General features: G+C 42.5%; 1 protein-coding gene across 2 annotated transcripts in view; it reads right to left on the bottom strand.

Annotated features, from left to right (window-relative positions):
• The window catches only part of ESYT3 (extended synaptotagmin 3), a 36,133-nt gene that overhangs the window by 1,220 nt on the left and 17,985 nt on the right, over positions 1–16,928 (bottom strand). For both annotated transcript variants that reach the window (XM_085584892.1, XM_021548667.4), the window contains exons 6-22: positions 16,616–16,705; positions 15,583–15,638; positions 12,908–13,028; positions 11,787–11,960; positions 11,179–11,261; positions 10,729–10,777; positions 10,006–10,095; positions 9,085–9,147; positions 8,922–8,990; positions 7,811–7,876; positions 6,396–6,482; positions 5,407–5,556; positions 4,463–4,896; positions 3,323–3,412; positions 2,681–2,812; positions 1,134–1,239; positions 506–555 (exon numbers count right to left, since the gene is read on the bottom strand). In XM_085584892.1, the coding sequence (XP_085441018.1) occupies positions 506–555; positions 1,134–1,239; positions 2,681–2,812; positions 3,323–3,412; positions 4,463–4,896; positions 5,407–5,556; positions 6,396–6,482; positions 7,811–7,876; positions 8,922–8,990; positions 9,085–9,147; positions 10,006–10,095; positions 10,729–10,777; positions 11,179–11,261; positions 11,787–11,960; positions 12,908–13,028; positions 15,583–15,638; positions 16,616–16,705 (1,910 nt within the window). The remainder of the gene's footprint in view (positions 1–505; positions 556–1,133; positions 1,240–2,680; positions 2,813–3,322; positions 3,413–4,462; positions 4,897–5,406; positions 5,557–6,395; positions 6,483–7,810; positions 7,877–8,921; positions 8,991–9,084; positions 9,148–10,005; positions 10,096–10,728; positions 10,778–11,178; positions 11,262–11,786; positions 11,961–12,907; positions 13,029–15,582; positions 15,639–16,615; positions 16,706–16,928) is intronic.

Raw genomic sequence — 16,928 nt, 5'->3', positions numbered from 1 at the left:
CACCCAAGCCTGGTTCTCTGTTCTGCCTCAGAACCACAATGAACGTACAAGCAAAACTGTAAGTGGCTTATTATAATAGTTTCTATAAATGCTTTGTAATTAAAGTTTTATCATGCATATATATTGCTGATCAGAGTATTTAGTTAAGATCTTTATTCAAGTTAAAATTTGTTGCAAGGTTACTTTAATAAACAAAGTTCTTTTCCTTACGTGGCTTATAAGCCCTTGTGGCTTTTATGGCAACTTAAAATATGCTGAAGACTATAATTGACACAGGCATCTCATTAAAGCTGTCTCACAAGGCAGGCACTGCACAGGCAATGGATTAACACACAATTTAGATAGAACTACGAGATTAGCTCAAGTTAGTCCTGCCTTTGCAGGTCAAATATTCTTCTTGCTCACCCAAACACAGCCTGGTTACCAGCACTCACTCCCACAGCAGTCATGCAAGCTCCCAGCAAAGCAATGGGCAGGGTTTGGAAGTATGGAGATGAGTACTTACCATTGGGCAAAACCTTTTATTAAATCCTCCTGGGACAAGTCAATGCGCACCTTTAAAAAGCAAATTTTATTTGTTTGTAGGTTATTCTGCATATAAATTGATTGACTAAGCTACCACCCCTCCCAAGTCAGACCCACTTTCCAGCTGTGGGGCTGCAGCTCAGGCTTGAGGCAAAATGGAGCTTCCCACATTCCCAGGGTGGTCTAGGCATGAACCAGCTCCATTTCCTATAGCACTACTTGGAAATTTATCTATCGCTGAAGAAGCAATTGCAGTTTACTTCTCACAGAATCAAAGCTGTTTACAGGAAGCTCAAAGCAGTTTTGGCAAATTGTGGGATTTAGAGCCAAAGCCTTTCTCAGCTCCGTGTTTGTGCTCTTGAAGCCGTTCCTCACACGGGCAGCACCAGGGCCCAGGGTTTACTTGAGCAGCATCCTTCTGAAATGAGACCACGCAGCTCCCACATGGATACAGCCTCATTTGAGATTAAAATCTGGCAGAAAATATTGTTTCCAGATTGCCAGTCCTATTACTGAGAATCAGCTACTGGAGCCACATTTCAGGATTTCAGGAGTAGCCCAGAGTGTTCAGCTCTGTTATAGCTGTAGTGGAGATTCTTTAAACTTACTTTCCCCAGTTCCTTCCTCTCCTGTGAAATGAATGGCCTGCTGTTTTTCACTGCAATGTCCAGTGTCCTTTTCTTGACATTTTCCAAAGATTCAAAAAATTCAAACCTTGAAATAAAGTTTAACAAGAAGAGACTTCAGGCAAAAATTAAAATCCTGTGAGCAACAGTGGGCACAATATAGTGACAGTGTACAGCATCAATGGCCAGGACTTTAACAGGGAACGAACATAAAGAAAAGGCAATTCTAGAGTGAGGTTTTATCCACATTGCAGGGAACCTTTTCCAGGCCTCATGAAAGATGACAACACTGTGTTCGGACTGTCCACTGTGCCAGGGGAAGGAGGAAAACATGCATCCATTATGAAATGCCATTTAACATCAGTTTCCCCCCCTCCATGGAAGATCAGCGTGTTTTCCATGCAATGTTCATTACTCAAGAGGAAATAGTCATGAGCCAAACCTCCAAGTTCACAGAGCAGCCTTGCACCACACCAAGAACAGACAAAGGCTGAAACCTATGGCAATTAAATTCTTAATGGCTCTGACTCAAGCCTCTGGCACACATGGTTAATGTCAAGTCAGTTTTGTCCATGCTAAATCACTCCAGTTCTGCCCACCTGAATAGCTTTTCCTCAAGTCAGAGCTGTGAAACAGGTAACGTGTTTTGGAGCTAAGCATTATCTTTAATTGAGGATGTACAGGATACGTCAGTACTGAGGATGAGGAAAAGGAGATGTTCTTCCCAACTGCTGGGATGGCACTAAATCAGTGCAGTTACTTATGAACAGACATAAGCAGAATCCTCAGGTTTGGTGTTTTGAGTGTTAAGAACGAATATTTCAAAATCTTTTCTCCATTTCTGACTTACAGAGAAAGGACATGACACAGGAAATATATAAGCCACCAAGGATCAACCAACATTCACATATATCCATACCTTCTTCTAATTATGGGATTAAAACCATCTCTCAAAAGAGCTCTACTTCTAAGTGTTACTATGTTTGGATTCATGAAAAACACATTCCATTTCAGTGGCAGAGCTGTGACACTGTCAGCAAAGAGGTGGGAGCATTTTACCCTGCTCCCACCAGGCCTTGATGACAACATCCACCTGTGTGCCCTAAGGATGTTCCAGTCTCAAAAGGCTCTGTACTTCTGCCTTGGACCTTTGGAAAGATGTCAGAAAAAGCATCAGGCAAAGCAGTGTGAACAGAGCAGTAGGCTCTGGGAGGTACCTGAACAGGCAGATTGCCTCTGCCATGACAGGGAGTTAAACACTGCGAGAATGTCAGTTTGCAGAGAAGCAAATGCAGCCTGGGGGCAGGGAAGAAGGTGTACCCTTCTTCTGGGGGACTTGCAACACCACAGACAGAGCAAGGTCAGCCCCAAGTACTTGTAAATCACAGTTCAAGTGCCATTTGTTTCAGGAAAGCTGGAAATGTCCACAAGAGAGTCCATAGGAGCTACAGCAGGACACCTTAGGAAGCCCTGCCATTACACAGAGATCATAACTATTCCACCCACAATCATAATTTACATTTTCTTACTTCTCATCATATTGGGGGTTCAGGGTTTTTTTCTTAACAGAAGTTTTCTTCCTGCTTGTCCATCTTCTGTCTGGAAGAAGGTATATACGAACATATGGATCAACTCCACGATTGGAAGAGGGTACCAAGTTTCTGTTAAAAGAAAAACAGACAAGTGAGGCAGGTTCTCTCACTGTGTGTTTTAATACCTTCTCTCTCTTGGTATCAGACCAACCCCTGACAGGCCAAAAATATTCATCCCAGGGGCTGGAACATAAGCAAATAAAACTTTAGGATTGTTTAGTTAAAACCTTTACTCCTGAGGGTGTAGCCACTTACTGGGTTTCCTAAAGTAACAATTACATATTTAGTCATAGGTATCAATCCTTGTCATGATGTCTATCCTAACACCCCAAGACACACACCAGTTGTCAGTGCTGTCCAGAGGAAATTTTGGGTAGATGACAGTTGAAACATCTCTGCTGCAGTGAGCATAACTTGCTGGGTTCTCCCCCTGCCTGGAGCTGGGCACAGAGAGGCTGCACAGTTGGAAGCCAGCCAGTGCTAAGGCATCTCCTGCTGCACGTGGCTCTGCTCCAGCTTTGCTGGGTGACTGACAGAGCTCAGAGAGCTCTTTCCTCTGTGAGCCATCACGAGCATTACCTGCAGCCGTTGACCAGCACGACGAGGCTCTGCCGGATGGAAGCATAACGCACGGTCAGCTGGATCTCCCCCAGAGGCATCTCAGTCCCGCTGCAAGACATCGCACAGTCAAGGCTTTTAAATACAGCCACTGAGCAGCCCACAAGCAGAATAAAACCAGTTTTCAGGGCACCATCCTCCTCCCTGGCATCCTAATGTTTGCTGTCTAGGAAGTAGCTGGATCACAGAGGTTCCAGAGAAGCCCCATCCCTGCCTTCTCTGCAGGTACCTGATTTCATCCCACAACACAAACTGCCAAAAAAGCCTCTGTGTGGCCCACTGTAGCTGGAGCAGCAAAGTACAGGTTAGTGTGTCACACATTCCCTCAATAATGTCTGTATATGCAAAATGGGACCTCTTTCATATTCCATTCTGCACGTTATTAAAGTGGCTCAAAATCCAAAACATTGCTTAAAAATGGTCTATAAATAATTTATAAATTAAGCCCTATTCAGAGCTAGAAAATTTACTAGTCATCAATTCACCAAATTGCAGCAGGACTTGAGTTTTATGTTCAGGTTTATAACTACTCTGATGCTTAAGTGACGTGGATATTTGTAACTTCTGTTGATTAAGGATTCTACAAGTTCCATTCTCTGCCCCAGGAGAGACAAATCCTCTCCATCCTGCCTGTCAGAGCAGCCTCACACTGAGCACTGTGGGAAGGACACACACACAAGCACAGCAATCCACAAAAACTTTCTTCACAGCATTATCAGTCTTAAAATGTGTTGGATAAACATATTCAGAGCTTTAAGCAGCCACAGGTGCCTATCAAGAGTTTAGGCTATCACAGAAGTGAGATGTTCAGACTTCAAAATCCTGTTGCTAAGTGAGTGTTGAAAAGCCCTTCAATGATATAAAGCCAACACATGCAGCACTCTTAGGAGAGCCACAGAGAGAATGCTTTCCCTTTTATACCTGCTCTGACAGTGCCCTGTAATTTACTTTGCTGTTGACTGGGATACCTAGGTCAATTCTTTGTAAGGTGACTTGAGACTCAATGCCCCAAATGACTTAGCAGCCTTGAATTCACCTCTATGCACCAGTAACACCTAGACTTTCCCAAGAGAAGAACAATTCAGCTGGAAGAACACCTACTTATGAATGTCCAGATTGCTGCTACTTAATTCAAAGCAGGAAGAAGGCAGGGACCCCAGTGAAGTGACACTGGGTGCCACCCTCATTTCCTGCAGGACAGGCAGTGTGGGCATGGCCATTGCTCCGCTGGGCAATGCTGATGGTGGGCCATGCTCTGCATTTTGCTTGCCCTCTGCTTCAACAAGGCCAGACACAGTCTCACTTGGTACAGGGGCTCCTGAACTGTCTTTAGTGTCCAGGTCTTCTCCACTGTCCTTTTTTGGCAGAGATTCAGGTGCTGCAGAGTCTTTGCTCATGGGAGGTACTTTTGAGACTTGTAGAGAGGAATACTTCTGCTGGTTTCCAGCCTTCTCAGTGACACACACAGGACCTAGCTTGGAGGCATTGACACCAGCCTTGACTCTTTGTGGATCAGGTTCTTCAACATTCAGTGCCTAAAAATCACAAGACAGTGAGTGCTGCTCTCACAGCACTGGGGTGAATGCCAGCATTACCACCCAGAAGGAAATTTCACCACAAAACTGTAACAGCAGGACTTGCCATTAGAGATGAAAGGGGCCCCTGGGATTCACTGTGGTGTTCTCTCCTCTTATCCCACTGTATTTGTACTGAGCAGTATCCAGAGAACGGTGAGGAAACAACTCCTAAGCATCAGTGCTGATTTCCCCAGCTTAGATTTTCTCAGTTCAGCTCTTTATTGTCATGAGAAAATTTTCAGCCACGGCACTGCACTAAGTTTTATGAAGCCTCAGGGATATCCTCTCAACTCCACATACACTCCTAATTTCACTTAAATACCTTGTCACACTTCTACTTTCTACTCAAAAAGCTTTGCTGTGAAGCAAAGCTGCCTTTCTTCATGCCCACCTTTCATCTTTTTTGCCTGGCTACGAATGGATGCTTCTGCAGGGGAAACTGAGTGAACATGGGAAAGAACAACTCACCCGCAATACAAGTTTCATCTTAATGAAGCTGTCTGAACTGGAATGGTCCAGCTGGAATCTCTGATCCAGAGTCATGTTTGGGTCCTTGAGTAGGTGGGAGAGACATACCACTGAAGTTCCCAGGGCACTGTCCCGCTCCTTGTCTTTTATCTGGGGGACAGAAGAAAACAGAAGTTTTTATTAGCTGGCAAACTGGGAAGTGCACCACTGGGAATGCAAAAGCAAAGCAAGAAGGTATTTCAGATAGAAAACAAAATTAGCTTATTTACTTCAGTATGATTACATCCACAAGTGATGCCATTATTTAAGGAGTGTAACAAGTTAGTACATTTGGAGTAAAAATCCTATCTCTAACTATGCAGAGAAAGAACTGCTTTAGCAGAAAAATCATGCCCTGAGATTTCCTTGATTTTCTTAGCTCACTTTGGGGGCAATGTCTTAAGCAGCTGAGATGGCAGCTGGTCTAAATCTTTACATTTATATTTTAGGTAATAGTTTGTTTAGCCTATTTAACCTCAGTAAACCTTCCAAGTTCAATCCCTTTCTGTATCCAAGTGACCAGCCACAGAACTGGCTGTGGCTATAATGCTGCTGATGAGAGGGTTGCTTAATGAGCCAGAACACAGAGGTGAAGAGGTAGGGCTTTGGCTGAGAATCATGAAGGCTGCAATTTCTGACAGCAAAATATTGATGTCATTACTACACACAAATCTGTATGAAATGTCCTTTGCACTTTGCAGCCAGAAACATCCCACATTTTGAACTAAGATACTCCACATTACATGATGCTAGAACAAAGGTAGATACCAAAAAAGGGAGATATCACCACCACCTAATACAGAATTGTCTGTGCAACATATTCCACCTTTTAGTAGGAGGAACCCAGCATGTGCAATCCCACACAGAAACAACCAGCACTGAGCTCCATAGAAGAGTTCCTTCCTAGAAATGTACAGTTGCTCTTCAAAAGGAAAGGCTTTTTCTCTCACCTCAATGTGGAGTGACTGGGAATGAGCACTGTGGACAAAGAAAGTGAAAGCCTGGCCCCACGTGGGATCTTTGCTGAAATTGCAGGTCTGCAACAAGAACATGTGTTAGCTTAGTCTCTTACAAGCAAAGAATCCATGACATTGATCACCAGAGAGGGCCATGGTGACCCTCAGTGATGCTACACCCCAGCTGTATAGAGAGAGTGGAAATATTCCAGGTCAGAAGCATATGGAAGTGAAGTCTCTGGCAAAACCAGAACAAGTTCTTTGGGGCGTGGAAATGCCAAAGAACAAGTCTGGTGAGCTGCAGTTGGCCCCACCAGCACTGCCTGGACCAGCAGCCTGCCTCACCTGCAGCGAGGCACCCCTCCCTCCCTCCCTCCTACCTTCCCACCCAGGGAGAGCCACAGAACTGTTTCCAGCCTGCAGCACTCTGAGCCAGCTCCCAAAGCTGCAGTGAGCTGACAGGCAAGGGCAGGAAAGCTGGAGGGGCAGTTTCAGGGGTGTAGAACTGTGGGAAGAGTAGTAGGGCACAGCTTCAGGACCATCCACTTCAAAGAGGAAAGAGCATGGAAAACAGCCATGGGGACTGTGGCTGCTCTGTAAATCAGCTGTACATGCCAGGCCAGGAGTGCTGGCAGCAAGTGGAAAGGGGAAGGAAAAGCCCAGAAGCCTGACCTAGCTTGGGAGAGGCAGGTGATGTGGTAGGGAAAGGGAAAGCCACAAAAGGTAAAAATGTAAGTAGAACCCAATTTCTGGGTGGAGCAGGTGGAAGAAACAAAATAAAATAGGTGCCAGTTACTTATGCTCATGTGTAGCCATCAGGATTCATTATTATTGCTGGGAATCCAAAAGAACAAAGGGCTCATCCACATCCAGCTGCAGGACAGTGAACATGGCAGCTACTGTGAGGGCAGAGCTCAGTTGTTGCTCATATCCATGAGGCAAAAGTAATTTTTAAATAATGAAAAAGGAACTGAAAGTGAAGTGGAGGAGATGCATATCCATCTTGTCTGGGTTTAAAAACAAAATGAAACCAAACCAAAAAAAAACCAGTTAAACTGTGATATACAGGAGCCAGGAAAGACTCTGAGGAAGGAATAACAGCCAGCTTGATGCAAGTGACAACCTGCTCTGAAAAACCATGAGCTGGATTGGAGATTTATAGAACCAGAGTGTCTGGGCCAACATAAACTTGGACACAGGCATGGAACTACAAGTTTACAGCAGTCACCCTCCACCACCACACCTCAGTGACACAGTGGTCCCACTCCCAGGCTCTGCAGCTATCACTACAAGTACAGCTCTTCATATCAGCTTCCCAAGACGTCCTTTCCTTCCTAGGGGACACCTGGGGACAGTTACCCATAAGATGGAAAGTATCTAATGAAAGCAGAAGAATTAAACAGCCTCACCTTACTCTTCTGAGTCTTGTTCCCAACTGTGAGCACGACAAAGGAGGAAGGTTCTCGTTCCATCTTCTGTCATTTAATACAAGGAAGAAAGAAGAAGGCAGAAAAAAAACATTAAGAAATTTATAGCTTTCAGGAAGCAATATCAAACCACTCTTACATGAAGTAAGTAGCTGGAAAGCTGACAGTATTTTCTGGATGTGGGACCTCTGAGGAGTATAGCACACAGGAAAGCCTCCAGCAATAACACAGTACAGTCTTACCCTCCACCATCAAGAGTACACATTTAAGCCAAAGTTTTATGTATTTAGATTTCAACAGGTGAGCAGTTAAAATTTGTCAGAAGCTGGGAGGAAGACAGCAGAGCTGAAGGCTCAGTGAGAAATCTTGATCTTTCGTGACTGAACCAGGACTCTCAGAATTGGTTTCCAAGGCACACAACTTGCTCCAAAGCAGCTGGAAGTGAGTCCTTGGCATCAAATAACAATTCCTGTCTGGAAGCAGCAATACTGAATCTCTTGCACTTCTTTGCACTAATGCTATAGAAGTTAAGGCTGAGAATCTGGTCTTGGCACAACACTACATACAAAGTGCATACAGTGAGGTCCAGAATTAAGGATTATTGACTGTGATGTGTATCACAGTGCTGGTAACTCATTTAAATTGTAAAGATGCTATTTAAGAGAGGAGCTACTTGGAGAGAATGGGAAGCTTTATCCATAGCTCAGACCTGTACTTGTGAGTAGCCTGCTCAAGAAAAAAGGGAGAAAGACATTCCTGCCATTTACATCACAGTAGCCAAATGCAGTATTTGGGGGGAGAAGTAAACAGGAGATACAAAAGAGAGAGAGAGAGAGAGAGAGAGAGAGAGAGAGAGAGAGAGAGTCTGGAGGCTCTCTTTTGTGTAGGAAAGAAAGACAAACACACACACAATCAAACATTTCCATGTTGCATTCCCACTTTGACTTTCACTGGGGTGGGCTTTCAATCACTATTTTGAACCCCTGCTCACTTAGATTCTGACAGTGGAGGGATTATTTCTTTTTAACCACCACCAGTTTCACATAATCCAGAACCTTGTTTTATAAGTGTAGGAGAAGAATATAAATTTTACCTTGAGGTACTTGTTATTTTTGATCTTCTTTGTTCCACATTCACCATTTGAATACTCAAAGTGGTTTTTCTGAATTGGTGAGAGAGTATTTAAAACAATTAATTTGTTGTTTTTAAAAAAAAGAGGTTAGGAATGAAGGCTGCTGCGTGGGGTTTGTACTTACAGGAAGGTTGAAGGCGCTGTCCAAGTAGACAATCAGAATTGCTGTAGACAGACCCTTCTTATCCTGTAAAGGCAGGGAAAGATAAAACAAATCAAAACACAAAGTAGTCATGATCACCCACCAAGGACAATGCAAAGCATAGCAAAATTCCAAGGACAGCTTCTGAAGGTTAAGCAGCTCTCTGTCTTTCTCCTAAAACATGCAATTTAGAGGAGCCCAAGTCATGGGCATGACAGTTCAAAGCAGACCAGTAAGAAAATTTGGAACTCTTTTCAATTCCCTGCCTTTAATGTTTGTCAATCTCTCAGTGCAGAACTGGTTGGATTCCCCAGTTCAGCAAGACACCTAAAAACATGTTCAACCACATACATCAACATGAATCCAGTGTCAGCAGAACAAAGCCTGGGAACAATTTTATTCTTTTCAGTGGAATACAAATGGTTTTGCTTGGTTATGAAGAAACAGCCTCTCTGGGAGATGGGCTTTAGCCAAGCAATTCTGCTGGACAAACTACACACCATTTGGAAACACAGCCCTACAGAGCACTAGTGCTGGCTATTTGCCTATGACTAGTACAGATTATTTCAGGGGTCCAGGGTCCTACACAAATCCTAGATGAAGAAGGAAGAAAAAGATTGTGAAAGAAAAGAACCCCTGAGAAGCTACTTTGCAGTGAGTCAAACAAAGGTTTGCTAATTCAAGCAAAAAGAGCTGCCAGATTTGAGTTGCCCCTGAATTACCAACAGACCTGGGGCAAGCAAATGCCCTTCCTTTGCAGGAGTGGCAGGGAGGGAATCACATCAAAACTTTGCCAGACAAAAATAAACTCCTGTGAGTTTGCCTGGGGTTTCTAATTTTACACACTGCTTTGTTAATGACTGGACAGGGATCAGAGCACCTGAATCCTTTAAATACACTCACCTCATGCAGCTTTTCTTGGTCGTTTACTAGTGAAAGCCACTCCAGCTTTAGATGCAAGTGTCCACTTGTTGTCTTACTTAAGGGAAACCACTACATGGAGATAACAAAGAGCAACTTGAGAACTGACAGGCAGAGGAGCTTTTACATATGTGGTACAGACTCTGAGCCTTATACACAATAGACAATACGAATTTTATTCTGAGCACCTTAGCTTGCATTTTTGACACTTAAATTGTAGCACGTTCACCTACTTAGGTACAAGGCAGAAGAAAATTAAAATAAGGTGCCCATAAACAGGCAAAGAATGTGGATATTTCCAACCAGTAGCAGCACCAGACAGGCACCCTGGCATTGTTTGTAGAGTGCTGAGCTGCAGGATGAACCACAGTAAGGTCAGATCATTTCTTCCCTCAGCAAACAGGCTTCACCAAACTTTATCTGCAGCTTTGTACAAAACATTTGGTACACACGGGACACAAGGTATCAACAAGATACCCCACTGCTGGCTCAGCATAACCTCAGGGCTCTCTGGAGTTACTAGCCTGGTTGTAAAAATTTGTGTAGTGGCTACTTTGGTATTATCTTTTTGTGAAAATACCACAGTGCAAGTGTGCAAGGAAGCTTTAAGTACAAAGAAACACTGTAGTAGCAGAGGAGAAGCACAAATGAGTGCATGTAGGCATACATCACCAGTCACATTTAGAAATAAGCTGGGATCTTTACCTCATCAACAGTTCTGTCATTCATTACATCCACTAGGCTTATCAGCAAGCTGAAAGGAAAAAAGCAAACATTTCAATATTGAGGTATACAGCATAAACCACCAAAAAAAAGCCCACTCTCAAGTCTGTTCCAAATAACAACTTCTCCACATCAACTCTGTATGTGTGTGCAGGAACACACTTATACTCCTGAAGTCTCCCCCTTGAAATATTTCCAAAACTAAAATAAACTTGAAGTAAATCTCAACTAACTATCACTTCTAATGGCTTCCCAGGATTCCCTGCAGGAATGTAACCTTGTTCAACATTAGCTGCACTAGGAACTACTTATGTGGTATTAATACCTGGGCAAAGGGAATCACTTCCAACAGTATTAAATTTCCAGTATGGGCAATTCAGGTGTCCTACAGCAGAAGCTACTGGATCCTGATCAAAGGTCTTGCAAATTTACCTGCCCATAAAGTCATCTTTATCTGGATCTTCATCATACAAATCCACTTCTAAGTCCTGACCAGGCACTTCATGAACAACAAACTGGAGGAGAAAGAGGCATTGATGAAAATTAAAAAGCATTCACATACACATATTCAGGCTCAGGCTGTGGACAAGAACATGACACTTGACAACTGCCTAACACATTAAGGACATTCCCTGTTCTTTCTTATGGTTAAATGCATAACAATTGATTATAGGCGAAAATGTTTCACATTGTTTGCTTGTTTTTGAGCTACAAGTTAAACTCCTCAAACTGGTATCTCTAATAAGCAGAGAGGAACTAATGCTAGAGCAGCCTGCAGCTGCACAGATTGATGCACTGATTGATATTTAAAGCAATGCTTTGCACCTCCTCCAAAAACCAACACATGCAAATCAGATCAACCTGAATGACATTTCAAGTTTACTATGTAAATTTGAACTTGGTTAAGGGACACAAATGCCTCAACCAAGAAACAAGGAAGTCCACCTGCCCCAGTGCAATCAGCTAAGAGAAGGTCCTGCAAGCACAGGGATGTAAATAGCTGTGTATCCTACAGATGGAAAGATCAAAAGATTCAGTACCTCAAACGTCTCATTCCAAATGGGATTAAGATCTCGGGAGACTGTTTTGCTTCGATACTGCACAGTGCCAACGCGGAGGAGAGCGTACGGGTCAGACTTCCCCCTGATGGCACCAAGGAAATTGTCTTTCTGGACAAGGTTTTCAGCTTCTAACAGATGAACCCTTATTACTCCCTGGATAAAATAAGATACAGAATTGGTCATGAAAATGCAATCTTTGGATAATTATAATATGCTGCCTCCTAAAACTGTTTATTTCAGGCAGCAAGGGTAGTCACCATGACAGTTCTGCAAAGGCACATAGTTTGATTCAGTACATTTCCAATGACAGTTGCAATAAAGCACTTTTTCCAGCATTTGCCTAGCAGGGAAAAAAAGCCCCCTTAAAGAGATATAAAATTCAATCTAGATAACTATATAGGAAATATTATTTGATTTATTTTTAAATCAGAAATATACATTTGCACACAGCATTACAGCCACAGTCAAATCAAGTGTAAAGATCAACTCACACTGACTGAAGGAGGAATTAAGCACTCACTGGAAGGTTCTTATTTTATTACACAGGAGCCATTCCACTTCACTTTAGTGATGCAAGTTTGCAACAGGGAACATGCCTTTGTCACTCATTTATATTTATCCTCATTAGTAAGTGTATTAGGTATTTGATGGATGAAGGAGATTGAAGACCTGGATATGTTGAGTATTTAGGAATTTTTTTTTACTGTAGAAAAGATATGTCATCCTCCAATTTCCCTATTTACACCTCTTCACAGCATTAGTAAAAATATTAACTAGCATGACACTCACTGCTTATTTGCATGTACCACAGATCTGCAGTTACAGACTAAAGGTTTAATTGGTAAATGAGCTCCGAGTACAAAGGGACTCCTTAGGACATGCAGAGAGGGGAGGAACTCCCACTGCCCATGTTTCTCCATCCCAAATTATGAACTATCCAACACTGCTTTTATATTTCTGAAATACTACCTACTGAAAGCCCAAAATTCAGGTTGAAAGAGCTGATGCAGCATCCAAAGACATTAAGCTTGGATGCACCTACATGGTGGCAGCTGCACACTTAGGTAGATAAACACCATGTCACTGAAAAAACAACTCACCTGGGGGACAGGGAACCTCAAGTGGGCAATGTTCATGTTCTTTTTCAGAGGCACTGTGATCCTGTTGGGTAGAACCAGCCGTGCAGCAATGAAGTCTTGAATTAGTGAGTCTGACATTACACTGCAGGTGGGGGAAAAAAGGCAACCTCAATCTCAACAATCAGTCACAACTCAGAATGGAAAAGTGAGGGACAGCAGAAGAAATGGGCATTGCAAAGTGAGTGGTGTGGCCTAGCTCCCCCCAAAGTATTGTCAAGCATTAGAACAGGACACCCAGGGAAATGGTTGAGTCACCATCCCTGGAAGCATTGAAAAGACCTGTAAAAATGCTTAGGAACACAGTTTAGTGATGGGCTTGGCAGTGTTAGCTTAATGGTTGGACTTGGTGATCTATAAAGATATTTTCCAAAGTTTATGATTGTATGAAAGAGCTGCAGAGTGGCCATTCAACTTCAATTGAGTGGTGCAGGTTTGCAATATGGAGCATCCCTGTTGCAGGATGTGAATTTGGCTCATCCTTGTAAATGATGAATGGGAGCTTAAGCTGTGTGAAATCTTCATGCACACACCCAAACATGTAAAGCTCAAGTGCCTTCTGGGTTTCCTTAGGAATGATACCAGAGATGGACAAGGGGAGAGGGGAATCAGGAAGTTTCAGCATTTTACAGGGGGCTCAAGACCTTGAGCTAGTCTGTTTTCAGACTTAGAAATGGCCACAGCAGACATTGCTGCCTACCCTTGGCCACCTGCTGAGACCTTTTCACAAAACTGAGGTAGAGAGATACATTAATAATAAAAAAAAACCAAAAACCAAAAAACAAAAAAACAACCCAAACAAACAAACAAACAAAGCCAAGCTCATTTCCCAGATGGGGTTCTGGATCTTGGCAGAATTTGCACTAAGAAGGAAAATTTTTTTTTAAGTAACTGGAGATCACATTGGCTGAATTGAAAGCACTATTTTGGAGTTCAAGGAACTTTCCAGGCTAATTACAACTTGCACATTTTTAGCTTTTCAGTTCAAATCTTTGCTTTACAGCTGCTCTTTCTGTACAGCAGTTACAAGAAGTATATGGCTATCACAGATGTCCTCTCAAGTACTCTCCAGGTGATTAATGAGAGGATTTCAACACATCACTACAACCTGGCATGAGCAAAAAACAATATTAAGAGGAAAACCCAAGAGCACCAATTATCTGAAAGACTCATTCTCTTGCTAGAGCTAGTGCTTAAAAGGGTATGACTGCGTAACAAAATTGTCCCAATTCACAGAGGAGGCTGGATTCACACATAAAGAACATAAGGAAAGTCTTCTACTCCAAATAGCAAACCAGGAACCTTGGTCAGGCTCTTGGTTTTCCTGTAAAAAAAAAAAAAAAAACCCACAGGAATGTCACAGAATTGTCCCCTCTCTCAAGTCTCAGGGTACACCCAACTAAACACAGTTTGTATGTGAGGACAGATGACTGCATCCAGTTTCTTTGCTATCTTAAGCGAACCAAATTCATTTGACAGGGAGGGCTCTTGTTCAACCTGTACTTCAGCCCAGTCATGGTCAGGCATGCTTTGCTCCCAGTTTTCATTGCACTGCTGAGGAACTAGCAAAGGTTTCTGTGTGCAAATCCCTGTGGGAGAAGCAGGCAGTAAAAATTTAGGACACCAAATTTGCACTTAATTATATGAGAGGCTGTAGGCTGGAACACCTACAGGCCTTCTCCCTGTAAGGATTAGGGAAACCAAGTTAGAAAAGAACAGATTAATCCCGCTGATAAAAACTGGAGCTCTCAGGCTAAACTGCAGGGCAAAAGGCCACTCAGGCCTCAAACTAAGAGAAAAAGGAAGCTTCCTCTCATTCAACATCAAAGGCATTCAGAGGATCTTTAATAAATAAACTGGCGCCTAAAGTAGCCAGACTCTTCCTATGAGTCTGCAAACCATGAGCTACAGGAGAGCAGAGAAGAACAGAAGTGTCTGCACTTGCAGTGAAAGGGAGAAAGGCAATGGCTGTGTAACCCCATGTATTTTCCTCTTGTGCAGCAGAATTTTTTCCTTACATAAAAGAACATGGACAAACTGAATCCCCAGTCTGGTGAAACAGTTTGAAACGATACTGAAACCTACTGAGATTTTCATCCTCGCTGTGCAAATTTTATGCATGTAGTACTAATCCAAGAGGCACTGGAGAAAAGCTACACCTAAAAGGTGAGCAGATTACATAGAAAGAGAACATTTTTCCTTATAAATCTGGTGCAGTTCTCTTTATCATGGACTGTACTTGAGTTTGTCAGAGGGACTGCAACTCTGTGATACCTTGCCTTTTTACAATTTACTGTAAATAAAAATAAGCAGACTGCCATTTCTGAACCTACTTCATCTACCTTTGCAAAACACTGGCACATGGGAAACAGGAAGGCTTGTTTTTTAGTTTATAAGTCATTGCTGTTTGTGGGATTTACTATATCCATCCTAAATGTAATGAAACAATTGAAACAGATTTGACAGAATGTAAAAAGAACCCTCCTCAGGTTTTGCCACAGCCAGATACAATGGGATGAACTTCTGCACAACAACTTGCATGCAATGCTCTCAACAACATCTTTGATGGTTACTCAAGAACTACATCCCAGCTTCCAGAGGTTTTTCAAAGAATAAAATAAAGCAAAGTAGACACTCACTTAATCCCTGGGACATCCAGAAGGTTGCTCATGCCTGCCCAGTTGATTTCCAAATGCTACAACAAGACCAGGGAGAAAATATTATACAGGTTTATTAAAATTTATTTCAAAAAAATGTAGTCTTTAAAAGGGAAATGCTTCTAGAACAAAGCCAGATATCCAAAGGAAGGAAAACCTACACCACCAATTGCATCTGTACATTATAACCAACAGCTGGTATAAATTCCCTTATCTATTTTATCTGCCATCCTGAATTAAGGATATCACTGGAACTTAACCTGCAAGAAAGCAAGTCAGCATTCAGCCCTTAGCAATGGCCATTGGCAGATGTCCTGGGATCATGAAGGAAATTCAGCAACTCTAGTAAGACTTTGAAGTTTTCTTATCCTTTAACTTTAGGGGTTGGCCTATGCCCTGAGGCAGAGGGATTTACAAATACCACTGGTTTCAGGAGACTGTATTCCTATTTGTACAATAAACAAAAAGAGGCTCTTTCATGTGCTAAAATAATGCTGCTACATCTAAACACAAAATCACCTCATTCAAGATCAAAAATGTATGACTTTCATGAACTCAAGCAGAGCATAAACCACAAGCAAAGCTGTGTGCTGTAAGATAATGGCTTCTTACGAGACTAGAAGGTTTCTCATATTTTATTAAACCACAATTGAGTACAAGGCACATGACCTTTAACAGGAAAGCTTTCAAAAGGCAACATGAATGGTCTCTAAAATGACTGCATTTAAAATCTGTGAATGGGAAGGTAGAGCAGCCAGAAACCTTGGAGAAACAGCTCCTGTGCTGCCATTCTTAGAGTGAAGCGAGTAACTAGGCACTACTACAAAGTATGGAGTGAATTAATTCATATCCTCCTGGAATTTAAGAAGGACACCGAACAATTAGAAATTTGTCATTTAAGCACCTGAACTGTGAGGTATTCACAGTCATGCAGCTTGGGTTATCAGTGATGGACAGCTTGTGTCACTCACTAAAGACAAAGAAGTCTGCAGAGAGCAGCTCGCTCCGGACTCACCGGTTTCTGCATGAAAAACAAGGTCACTGCTCCAACAAAAGGTGCATCGGTTAGGAGAGGTTCCAGGATCACCCGCAATGTCCCATACAACTGCAGACAGAATGGGAAAGTTCAGGGTTAAGGTATTCTCGTGATGCAGCTTCAAAACTGTGAGCTTTATAGAAATTCTACTTGAAGTAATTTTATTTATAATTTTATAACAAAAAACTTTCCCCCCCAAACCATTGCTACTGATATCAGGCAATGCTTTCTGTGTTTGTGGAGTCTCTCTGCAATCCTGCCACACAATGGAGCCATTTGTCTATTAGCTTTC

The sequence above is a fragment of the Lonchura striata genome, chromosome 7 (genome assembly GCF_050655825.1).
Source record: "Lonchura striata isolate lonStrDom1 chromosome 7, ASM5065582v1, whole genome shotgun sequence".
Lineage (NCBI taxonomy): Eukaryota > Metazoa > Chordata > Aves > Passeriformes > Estrildidae > Lonchura > Lonchura striata.
This window is presented reverse-complemented; position numbering and strand designations above follow the sequence as displayed.